Genomic DNA, 12,426 nt, shown 5'->3' on the forward strand with positions numbered 1-12,426 from the left:
CAGAAAGTTTTTTCGACAGAAGAAGCGCCTTTTGATGGGCGCAGCAGAGCAAGGGGGCGGGGTCAAAACTCAGGGCTTTGTCGATTTCCATGCGCAATGATGCTTTTGGCGACGCTTTGGCGGTCGCCTGCGAGTCCACACATTTCAGACATTCATGCAAAACTCCAATGAATGCCAAACTATGGGTCCTTTCGTCTGAATCCTGAACAGTCTTTGAATATGACGCACCCCCTGCGCCCACCTCAGGAGCGCTAAAAATGACATGACAAATGCAGAACCCAATAGTCTATCGTTTTTTTCTCTGCTCTCCTTTTGTTTGATTGTTTTTCAATGATTTCTCATTTGGCATATTTTTATGAACATATTTCTGACAGCTAAAAGTTGTAAAGTACTGTTCTGTTCTGTTCTTCAACTATTTTCACATTTCGGTTAATTTTGTTATGCTAACAAAATTTTTAAAAATTATTTTTATATGGTTTGCTCTTAAATATATTTTATTTTTTCCGTTATTGCCATAAAATTTTAATTATAAATTAAACACAATCATTTATTTGCTAATTAATGTAACTGCACAGAAAAGTGAACACTCATGAAAACAATGGAATAAAAAGCACGCATTTAGCTATTGTTTAAATTTTCCATAGGCATATGGGCACATCAAAATAAAATATATGTATTCTCAGTTTATTATTCTCAATTCTGATAAGATCTTAACTTAAATATTTAAGTGATGCACAATACATAACGAAAAAACATGACAACGAACAAGTGTCATGCTAAAAATTGCACAGATTTCATTTAACATAATTCTGCCCCAAAAAAAAGAAAAAAAAAAATCGCCAAACCAGAGTGTCGAAAAACCATACAAAACACACATAAAAGTGGGAGTCTGCCGCCATTGTCGCGGCTTCAATTCAATACAATAATAATAAAATTTGTATGCAAAATAGGCGTTGAGTGTTGAATGCATGCAAAGATTGCAGGATGAAACCACGGGTTGTAGTGTGGTTCAGGGTGGTTCAGGGTGGTTCAGGGTGGTGTATCGGGCAGTGGCTCGATTTACATATACAAATATGCAGGAGAGCTGGGCTGCTGTAGTTGTTGTTGTTGTTGTTGTCGCTGGCGGTTGTTGGCTCGTGTTGAAAAATCGTAATCAAAAATTGCGCAATAATTTGCATGTTTATTTAATAGCCCCAGCGCATAGAGCGCACAAATGACCCTCTGCCTCTTCCCTGTAAAAACAGGACAAAGTGTCCTTTGCTTATACACACACACATACAGATATGCATTGCAGTGACAAACATTTTGGTAAATGCCGAAAACTGCGAAACTGTGCATTTGGTTTTCGCTTTTTACTGCTTTTGGTCACCCTCATTTCTAGGCTTTAGCCCCCTTTTTTGCTACCATCGAGTATCTCATAATGTGAGTAATTTTTTTTAACTTCTCTCCTAATGAAATTGTCTGCGGGCTGAGCTTTGTTCGTTTGTTTTTGTCATCGGGGGCCAAAACGCTGGCCGCAAAATTTTATGACACTCTGAAAACAAAACACAACCCAAAACCAAAACAGAAAACAGCCAACCAACAAAAGAGAAAACCCAAATTAGCGGACAATTTTAGAGATAGAGGTTTTTGTTTTCGACCTTTCAAATTGGAGTATCAAATGCTGAACAAGCAACGCTCCATTCGTGTTTGTTCAAATAAACGGAAAGTAATATAAAATAAATGAAATAGAATCAATGAATTTTAACTTATTGGTGTTGCTCTATCTGATTATAAATATTGTTTTAGGTAATAAAATATTTACTCTATAAAAAAAACTGTATTATCCACCTTTTATATTTGCCATGATTAATATCTAAAATTTAATATTGTTTATTTATTTACATGTATTATATTTACAAAAAAGTTAAAGACTTATGCCGAAGAGGCATTTTCACAATTTCTGTCGGACTATATTGCTAAATACTTATATTTACATTATCAAAAGTGTTATTTTCAAATCAATCGCAATATTGTAAATATTAAACAAAAACCCAAGTTCTACTCATAATTGCTTTTTGAAATCTTTACTTTCCATCTTTGAGAAATGTACACTGAAAAAAGATTTAAAAATGTGGCCCAATAGTCATATATGACTTCACACATAAACACAAACACACATTGGCAACACAAACATGGCACAATATTTTGACTGTTTTGTAATTTATTTGACATATTTATGGGGTTCATAAATACAGATACATATAAAAATGCGTTTATTTCTATTTGGCGATTTTTTAGTTTTATGGCAAGCAATGAAACTGCTAACAACAAGAGCAACAAAGTCGGCATCAAAAATGTATTTATACGTGCAAGTTTGGACTACTTCCAAAGCCAGGGACCATGTTGCCCAGCAAAAACAAATAATTTCCCCTTTTTTTCGTAGCAGTTGTTGTAGTTGCAAGTCTCATACACCGCCTGGTCAAAGTTGCAATAGCAAAACATAAAACATTTTTTTTGTAATGATTTCTTTTTCTCCCTCTGGCTTATTTTTCGTTTTGGTTGCTCCTTTCGATGGGTCAGCTGCCTGAACTATTGACAGCTGATGATAAAAAATTGTTTGAAAAATAAACCAAAAGCCTGCAATAACAGGGAGAAGCGTAGAGCGTAGAGTGTAGAGAAAGCTGGGGACTAGAAATGGTTTTGGAGCTGTGCGGAAAATGGCCAGTTAGATTTGGCTTAAAATGAACTAAAACGCATTACTTTTAAATCTTGACTTTGGCAAGTGGAGGGTGCAAAATGATGTAGTGGCTAAAGTTCGATGGAATGAAAATTTCCTAAATATAACTCGATTCTCTTATTTACTTTTTGTTTTCCGGTGTAATACGTATAGAGAAATTCATATTAACAGTTCTCCAAAACTATTAAAGCATATAATCAAATATAGAAAAATGTTAATGATACAAAAATCATTATAAGCAAAATGGTCTTATTGAAATACAAATCGGTGATTTAGGAGCTACAGCAATATACTCAATAGATTTAAATACGAAAACACTTTAATATGTGAAACTTCCGACACCTTATATTTTATTGGCATGGGTCTATTATTTGGAGACCTGTGCCTCGTCGCTTCTGTCCTTTAGCCGATCCATTCCATTTGAGTACCTCCCAACGCATCCATTCGCGAATTAAACATTTTTCGCCTTTACACATTTAATTTATGTATTTACTTTTCTGGTTTATTTGCCTTTCTTTATGCCAGCCAGCAACTTGGTTCTCCCATCGTCCATCGCACACTCTGTGTGCCTACCACCTGCGGCATTTCCACTCGCCGAGGCTCTTATTGAAATTCCAAAGTTGAAATGACTGCAAAGTGGGTAGACGGATGGGCAGGACGTGGGTCGAGGTCCTGGCAGTGCCAATGGCTACAGTGTTGACAGCCATGTCAGTTACAATACCCATCGTCGTCATCGGTCGGTAGTCGGTTGTCGTTTTCCCCGTTGTGCCTTTCTCTTTTTTTCTGGTCGAGTTCTGTGGTCGCGTCTCGGTCTGGAGTCTGCTTTGAGTCTGCTACAAATACGTATATATATATGGAGAATAATACATTTTCGGGGGCTTCGCCAAAGTGTGAGAAGCACTTACAAGGCAACTTAGAGGAGACCTTATTTCGACGGCTTGCCTTTCCCAATTGTTTGGTTTGTCTGTGTTGTCTGGCACTTTGTTTTGCTGCTTAACTTTTGATCAGCTTTTAATATAACTTAATGTGCCCGAATTAAATGCATTTCGTCTGTAAAGTTATATTGCAAAATTTATAGGGTGAAGTTGCGGTCAACGGCTCAACAAAGTGCAAAATCAATAAAAACCCCAGTGTAAGCCAGAACATAAATTTGTAAACATGTTGGCAATAAGCTGTAGTAAGCCACCTAAACTAAAGCTACTTATTGTGTGATCCACCTGGGCTTAGCAATTTATTTTGACAAATTATTGTAGTGCTTTTTTGGTGCTGAAAAAATCAGGTGGATTAAATAGTGAGAGTAAATAGCAGAATATAATGAACATTGTTTAACAAACAAATTAAACCAACAGTACATATAAAGGGAAATTTTAAAACTGGTGTTTATGTTTTTCATAATTTTCGAAACATCAATTGTTTTTGAGAGACACAAAAAAGAAAAATAGGAATTCACCCGCAACTTGATACCACTTGTAACTACCAGATAGTAGAAAAGTAGTCATTAAAAATGGCTTATAGAAGTCATAACAACAATACAGCCACATAAAAGAAATCAAGAAACGACGAAGCTGACGTAGAAGTATCAAAAAAGCCACACAATAGAACACAATAATATGTATGATAAAGCATGTTGTAGAGCAGCATCTCCCACTAGTCTCCACTTTCTCCCCCCAGAAAAGTCAACTTTTGTTGAGTTCTGTGCAGGTTGACGTCCCTCCAGTTAAATGGTGAACCATTAAAAGTGGACATTTGTAAACATAAACTGACAGATAAACACCCAAAGCAGACACAGAACTTTCTCCTTCCCAAGGGAAAGGAGGGGACGGGAGGAAAGGCAAGGAAAGTGAATGATACGAAGAGTTGCCCCTGCAATTTTCATTGGTTTATATTGCATGGCCGCACACATATATCAAGGGAAAGGTATGGACCCACACACATCCAACCAGGAAAAGCAGTTAAAATACTTAACAAACGTAGATTGTAAAAGTTTTTTATAACAAAATAAAATGGCAGAGAAAGTTGTTGTTCTTGCTGTGGTTCTTTGGGGCGGGATCGGGTATCTGCTGGACTGCTGGACTGTTGGGTATCTGGGAATCGGGCGGTGGTCAGTGCCAAACAACAATGTGCACCTGAGGGACAATTGTGCGCCCTGCGATAAATGCAGCCACATCAAGTGCGGGTCGGAGGGCACAACAAAATGCTCGCTCGTTATATGGGTCAATATGGGAAACAAAAGCATTGTGCACCGGTAGAAACAGAAAAACAAACCCGAGGCAATCAAACAAAAAACAACATGCACTGAAAATAGTTTGTAATTAATTTTGTTTTTTAAATTAAAATATTAAAACTATTACAATATTTGCTTAACAAAATGATTATACAAAAGTAAGTTTATTTAGTACTTGTACTAATTATTCTACGAGAGTTGCTTTAAACATGAACACTATTTGAACTAAAAGTTTATTTAAACAAGTCTTACATAGAATTCTTTTCAGTCCTTCTATCATTCACTCACTCACTAAAACCCAGTGACCAAATGATAGGGTCGAGGGCAAAGAAAAAAGAAAGCAAATCGAGAAATCGGTGGTTGGATGGGATTCTACTTTGTTTGCAACATGTTGTGTTGTCATCTGAAGCATCGAATGGTAGCCAGTGGTCGGTTCAGCTGGTCACTCGCTTATCAAAGGCAGGGTTTGCATAGTAGTTAGCATGGAATCGGAATTCTAAGGTGTGGGCTAAAGGTAGGTTTTCCACTCACATATATGGTTTGGCGTCTACCTCTTAATGGGGTTGAAGTTGTTATGGTTGGACAAGGCAAAAATAATGCAGTATATAGCAAGTTGGTACATAGAAGGTAAACAATTATGTAATATATTAAATTGTGGCTACAATGAATAAAACAAAACAATACTAACAAAAGCGTATTTAAATTCAAAAAATTAATTGTATATGCTTGAAATACACTTTATATTTACGAACCCTCCAGTTACATGAATATTTCACTTACCGCCAAACTCATTTTATTTGCAGATTTTATTGTGGCACTCAAGGATGTGTCGGTAATGATACCACAGGCGGTGAAACGTGGCAGCAATGCGCTGTTCACGTGTAATTACGATATGGAAAACGATACTCTATATTCGGTGAAATGGTATAAGGGCAAGCGTGAGTTTTATCGCTATACGCCCAAGGAGAATCCGGCTATGAAGGTCTTCGCCATGACAAGTGGCCTCAATGTCGAGGTAAGTACAAGTACAGGCCCCAGACGCTGCCGTGGATATGGATAATTCGCCACATAACACACTGTCCCCATAACGCGCACATGGTACTGCAGTTGCGTGTAAATTATATCCATAATGGCTGATTGCCAGGACCCCGGCTGGATTCGTTTTCATAACGACAACTTGCCGGCTTATTTGCCCCACTGCCCGATGTAATTATGCCAGTCCATCCGGAGACGTATCCGTTAAGAGTTGTTGGGCGTGGCCAATTAGTCGCGCTTGCGATTGACTTGCGGCTCATTAAAAAACAATATATACAGATTACATAAGGCCTCGGGGAAAAAATGACACCAGTCAACCAGAAACGAAGCTCTTAATACACTTTATACATAATTCATTTCATTATAAGAAATTTTTGTTTAATAAAGTCAAAAAAAGTAATTTAATATATTATTATTTACTTTATTGTTATTTTACATTACTTAAAAGAAAGTACAATTATTTTATTTGGTAGAAAATGTGGCTGAATAGTTTCCAAGTTTTATCTGCATCCTTTAACATATATTTAATATCAAACGCAAATTTAAGAGACACCTAGCAAGAGTATAATGGCCACCTTTAATTATAACGGCGAAATACACAAGGGCCAATTAGGTATCAGCAGCAACAAATTGGGTTAAACATCAAGCCATTGATCCTCTGGAACTACCAATGACCTTTACGCCACCCACCTTTCCACCTTCCCAACTTAATTTTGTACCCTCCACTCCACTGCTTTTATGTGTCATTTATTTATCCTGAAAATTACGCACAATATTAAATGCAATTTATTAAATTTGATTTTTATTAAGTGAATTGTTATATGAGGTTTCCTTGTTTCCTTTTCGAACGATTAAATTTCGCAAGCGTTATAATCAAAAAATACTCATTTATGCTTTAAAAGCTTAAACTTGGGCGAAAGTGTGCAAATTAGGATTAAACTTAAAATTAAGTTTCTTAATTTAAAATTAAAAGGAATCAAGGTTTAGCGAAGAACTTGTTTAGTAATTGTTTGTTACAATTAAACTTACACACGAACAGAAAATTTGTTTTTTAAATTGATTTTTCTGTTTACAAAAAAAAATGTATTATGTTGCCAATGAATGAGTTCTTTAGATGGGTCAAGTTATGGTTCTTACTTTCATGTTATTAGAAACTTAAAGGAAAGGAATAAGGATAACACTTCTGATTCAAAAGACAGCTGCTAAACTTGGCACTGTGTCAAGTAGCTTTGTGTCAAAGAAAATCTTAATCAAATGGAGATGCCCACTTAAGCTTTAAAGTTAACCCTTCACCTTTCTGCCCTCAACTTGCAGTCACTTTCCATCAAGCAATTTTTCACCACCAGCAGCTGTGCTTTTCGTCATTCACAGCCAAGACAACATTTTCATATTTTTCCTACCTCGTTTTTCACTTTCCCTTTGCCGTCGCTGGTTATATTCAATTTCTTTGCACCGCGTCCAGTCAATTTTGAACAAACTAATTTTTATTACGTTCTTCGTTCCCCCGCCGCTGACTTTCTCCCTTCGCTTTCTCCCTTGCAGCGCAACCTTTCGAATCAGAGCCACGTCGTTCTGCAGTCGGTGCCGCTGAATATTTCGGGAAAATTTACATGCGAAATATCCGTGGAGGCGCCCACTTTCCAAACGGCCATGGTGTCCGGCGAAATGGAGGTGGTTGGTGAGTAAAAAGGAAAAGAAAAAGAAAAGTTTTAGAAATCAAAAAAAAAAAGATTTGCGTTAAGAATTGCAATGGGCTAATGGGGAGGGCGAATGGCCGAATGGCAAAGCGGCGGCCGAGGCAAGCAAATTAATTAGAACAAATCTATTTGAGCCTGCCGCCGTCCTGCCTTCGTCCTTTTCAGCTAATTTTACATTTCCATTCCTTTGCTAACGTTTGGGGCCTGTTTTTGGCCCATTTTTTGCAGAACTGCCGGAAGAGCACACTGTGGTTACCGGGATACAGGCACGTTATCGCATCGGCGATTTGGTCGACGGCAATTGCTCAATTAAATACTCGAAACCGGCTGCTAATTTGACATGGACTATTAATGGTATTGTGGTAAGTTTTGGTTTCGCTTGCCACTGTTATCCAAAGCCGGACACGCCCATTTCGCCCCTTTCCGCCCTTCAATTAGCAGGCAATCGAAAACCGGTGAACGTTGGTCTTTGATCGCCTTCTATTGATGGGCCGCCAGTTTTTCAATTAGTCATTGGTTGAGGGAGGGGCTGAAACTTGGTTGAGGCTTCGAATGCACTTTGAGTGGGCCAAAACGGTTGTCTGACGCAAGTTTATTCGAACTTAGGTGCTCTCCTTAATTAAATAGCCGGGCTTTTTATTTAACATAGTTACGAATTTTGATTCAAGTGAAAAATTTAAATATTTAACTTAAAGATATATTAAAAAAAACATATTTCAGTTTATAATTGTTGTCCTTACAGTCCTTTATAAATTGTTTTCATCAGACTTGTTAATAAATTAAATGTAAAATTTAAAGTGTTTAAGCTTAATGTTAAATAATTTTACGTTGGTAGCTTTAAAAATTGATTTTAATGGCAATTTCAAAAGTCTTTTGATTATCCAGACTCCAATATCGTTTTTAATTTATATAGATTTTTAGGCTTTTAGCTGTATTTTGGTTTTAGCACCGATTTTAAAAACCCTCTCGGGATTAGCTTTCAAAATATTTGCTTTTATTTAAATGGTTTCAAATCGAAGTACATTAAATAGTAAACTCTTTAATTGCCCCCTCGCATTTGATCAATCAACTTGTTTCAAAAACGAAAAACCAGGTGAAACGTGGCCATTGGTTTTGCAATTTTTTGCGTTTAGTGTGCGATTTTTCATTTCTCGTCTGTTGCATACTTTTTGGCACCTGTGAGTGCGGCGTTTCCATTTTGCAGGACCATTTTGGCATTTATATTTGCCTAGAGCCCATCCTCTCCAGCCCGCTTTTTCTTCTTCGCCTATATACATTTTTTGATATCCCGTCAGTTTTTATGCCATTCGCTTTCGCCTGTATGGGCTGTGCTGGGCTGGATGTTTTATGGCCGCAACCACAGCAGTCGACTGCCGACTCCAAAGAGGAGGTCACACTGCCTCCTGCCAGTTTGCGCCCAGCTGCTGTCAGGCCTCTCCGCATGATTGCACAGGTGTGATGCGGGGCTGCACGGATCCCTGACATGTCCTGGCATTTTGCGTTCGGTTTTTCAAGAAACGTTTAGGTTGTCAGCTAGTTTTTCTCTGCCGTTTTTATGGCGGCCCAGAACATTACGGCCTTTCTCCCCAGACTTTTGGCTGGTGTTATTGTTGTTATTGCTATTGTTGCCCCAGCAGACCAGACAGAGGGTTACCATTTACCGGGTGGCAGCAGCTGGAGTATAGTAAATGCGTTGTCAATGTCACGGAGGCCCTCCAACTCATATTTCAAATTTGCGGCCTTTGTGTCTGTTTTTGTAGGTGAGAGAGATCAAGTTGTAAGTTGGCAGAGCTTAGTCAGTGTTTAAATCTGAAGTAAATGAAATTGGTTAAATGGCTGCGGAGGTTAGAGACTACTTTGAAGAGGATAGTATTTCAGTAACACTTAATTACTAAAGCTTAGAGAATATAAATACTCAAATTTTGTTTAGGAAAATGAAAAAAGCGCGTTTTGTTGATCGAAAGATTTTTGATCTTATAAATTCATAACGAAAGACCATGTTTCCCATTGCTTAATGATTATTATTTATTTTTTTTAAATTTAGCTGAAATATATATTTCAAATACAAAAAGCTTGGCAATTTTTGTCTGTACTCAAATTTATCAACTTTTTCATCATGAAAAATACAAGCTGACGATTTTCAATTGCCAGTAAAACCTATAAAAAAAAACACCAAATATTCACATTTTTAATCCGAGCTAAGAATGAATAAAACGCAATTTGAAAATGCAAAGTTTCAGATTTAATCGCCATCCAAACAAGCAACTCAGCAAAACATAAAAACATATTTATAAATATGCGAAAATAAAGCAGGCAAAACTAACACAAACAGCACTTGAGTGTTGCCTACTGTGGGTGGCCATGCAGTGGGTGCGGCCACTTGATCTTTTAGCTAACGAGCGCATTTCAACAGGAGCACCACTCGCCCACCACCCATCATCATGTGTGCTGTCAGCATTGGGTGGTCCGGGTGGTTAGGGTGGATGGGGTGGTTTGGGTGGTTTGGGTGGTTTGGGCCAGGGCATCCTATCTGGCAGGCACTTCAAACTAAACTCACCGCAAACAAAGTGGCCTCGTCTTCTCGACACACAGCTCACCCATGTCCTTTGGCTCCTGCCCCCATATCCTTTCCATCCTGGTCGTCATCAACATCAGCATCACCATCAGCATCACCATCATCTGCTCTAGTTAATCACTCAAGCGTAAATCTATTCATCATTCATAAGTTATAAATTTGCCTGGCTTGGTCGCCTTTATTTTTCGGGCCAAAGTGTCAGCTTTGGGGGAATAGTTTTGGCTTTCATATTGCGGCCCCGGCCCAGTCGAATGTCCACTTCATTGAAAGGAGATTGCTGAATATCTGCAAATTGATTTCGCTGCAATTTCGAGATGCCACTTGACATTATTCGTTCCGAATCTTGCAGGTGCCACCGCACCACATCAAGACCTACCAGACGGAGAAGCGGGAGAACAGCACCCTGGAATCGGTAACGAGTGCCATACATTTCATGGTCACCAATCAGCACTTTCTCAAGAGCCAGATGAGGGTAGGGATACACATGCAATCCGCACCCATTGAGATTCTAATAACGTTCTGTTTTCCATTTCCCATTTCCCATTTCCCGTTGTTTAGCTCAAGTGCACGGCCAATATCTTTGACATCTTCAAGGAGGAAATGGAGAGTGTCATCGAGGAGGACCGTCCCAGGATAATGGCCTCGGGCAGATCCTATGACATCAATTATCCCCCCGAGGAGCCACCAAATGGCGAACGGGGCGGCTATGAGGATCACAACGAGTCCTATTTGACCTACTACTCGGGTAAGTACTTTGGTTTGAAAAGGACGAGATTTGATAAAAAGATCTGAAAATAATAATAATGAGAGCAATCAATAATTTTAACACACTGAAAGTTCTCTAGAAATTTCTTTACAAAAGGGTTTTTCCTGAATTGGTTAGTGAGTTCAACTTCTAATAGTTATTATTTACTTTTAAATATTTAGTTTCCTATTGTACTGTATGTACATAAATGCAATTACTCTTCGGCAGCGAAGAGGCTATCCAAACATTTGCTTAGTTTTCCTAAACTTTAAGTCTAAGTTATAGATAGATAAATATCCGATTGAATAGGTCTGCCTGCACATTCGATACGTTTAAGTGATCCTATCTCACTTTGATGGAAGGCAAAGCCGTTGGCAAGCAGCAAAGATGGACTACTGAATGCCACTTAGTTCGGCCCACTGCATCCTGTCGATGTCGGGCACACAATGTAAATTATGTAAATAAAATTGTGCAGCATAAACATTCCTCCAGACTGCTAACAACCAGGAGCAAAAAGCGAAAAGCAAGTAGAAGGAGCATGGAGCATGGAGCAGGCAGGCAGGCAGGCTTATCGAATCAGATGGCGGGCAAATCAAATTGCTATAAACTAAGTTTAGACATGAAAGATTGTCGCGGAATTGCGGCAGACTGTGCAGGACGGAAGCGTGATTGGGAGCCTCTGGCGAAATTGGGGGGAAAACCTTTCTGTATCCTTTTTTTTGTAGCTCTGCTCCTTTTGCGGTTCTCCCTTTGCCACTTACTCGCGACAACATTTACTTAACACCAAGTAACGACAACACCAGGAATAACAAGTGTGTAAACGCATTGAGCTGAAAATTGTATTTAAAATTGAGTTGAGTTCACTGGCTTACCGATGAAACGCGCTCGCGGGACTGCGAACGAAACCCAGCGAAATATCAACGTATGCAACAAAATTTTGGCCACAGCGCCCAAAGCGAGCATAAAACGGAAGTTTGCAACCCACCCTCGTTATTGAGTGCAAGGAATGGGGAGATTGCGTGTTCCGATTCCTTGCATGCATTCCGCTCTGAACTTTATGCAAATGCAATGTTGACACACCCACTCACACATGAAAACCAATCTGGAAGAATATATTGTTTTTTTGATTTTTTTTGTGCGAAAATGTTTTTTTTTTTTATATTGCAAGGTACAAAACCTTATCCAAGTTCGTTAAAATGTTGCTAGATGATTTTCAAACTTAATAATGCTTAAAAATCGTTTAATCATTTATGAGAGAGGGTTTAAGGGATGTACCGATATAGTACGTTGAATTCATACTTTTAGATTTGTTTTAAAACACAAAAAAAAAATAATATCTGCTTAAATGATTTATTAATATTTTTTTTTTTAACAAAACAAATAATTTAGTCACGAACAGTTGTTCAGGATAGAGGACGACTCAAAATCCAT

General features: G+C 38.3%; 1 protein-coding gene across 1 annotated transcript in view; it reads left to right on the forward strand.

Annotated features, from left to right (window-relative positions):
* Positions 1-12,426, forward strand: part of LOC128261834 (uncharacterized) — a 42,284-nt gene that overhangs the window by 27,738 nt on the left and 2,120 nt on the right. The window contains exons 3-7 of the mRNA XM_052995725.1: positions 5,747-5,958; positions 7,521-7,656; positions 7,904-8,037; positions 10,600-10,722; positions 10,809-10,995. Of these exons, the coding sequence (XP_052851685.1) occupies positions 5,747-5,958; positions 7,521-7,656; positions 7,904-8,037; positions 10,600-10,722; positions 10,809-10,995 (792 nt within the window). The remainder of the gene's footprint in view (positions 1-5,746; positions 5,959-7,520; positions 7,657-7,903; positions 8,038-10,599; positions 10,723-10,808; positions 10,996-12,426) is intronic.

This window comes from Drosophila gunungcola, unplaced genomic scaffold (genome assembly GCF_025200985.1).
Source record: "Drosophila gunungcola strain Sukarami unplaced genomic scaffold, Dgunungcola_SK_2 000001F, whole genome shotgun sequence".
NCBI classification, from domain to species: domain Eukaryota; kingdom Metazoa; phylum Arthropoda; class Insecta; order Diptera; family Drosophilidae; genus Drosophila; species Drosophila gunungcola.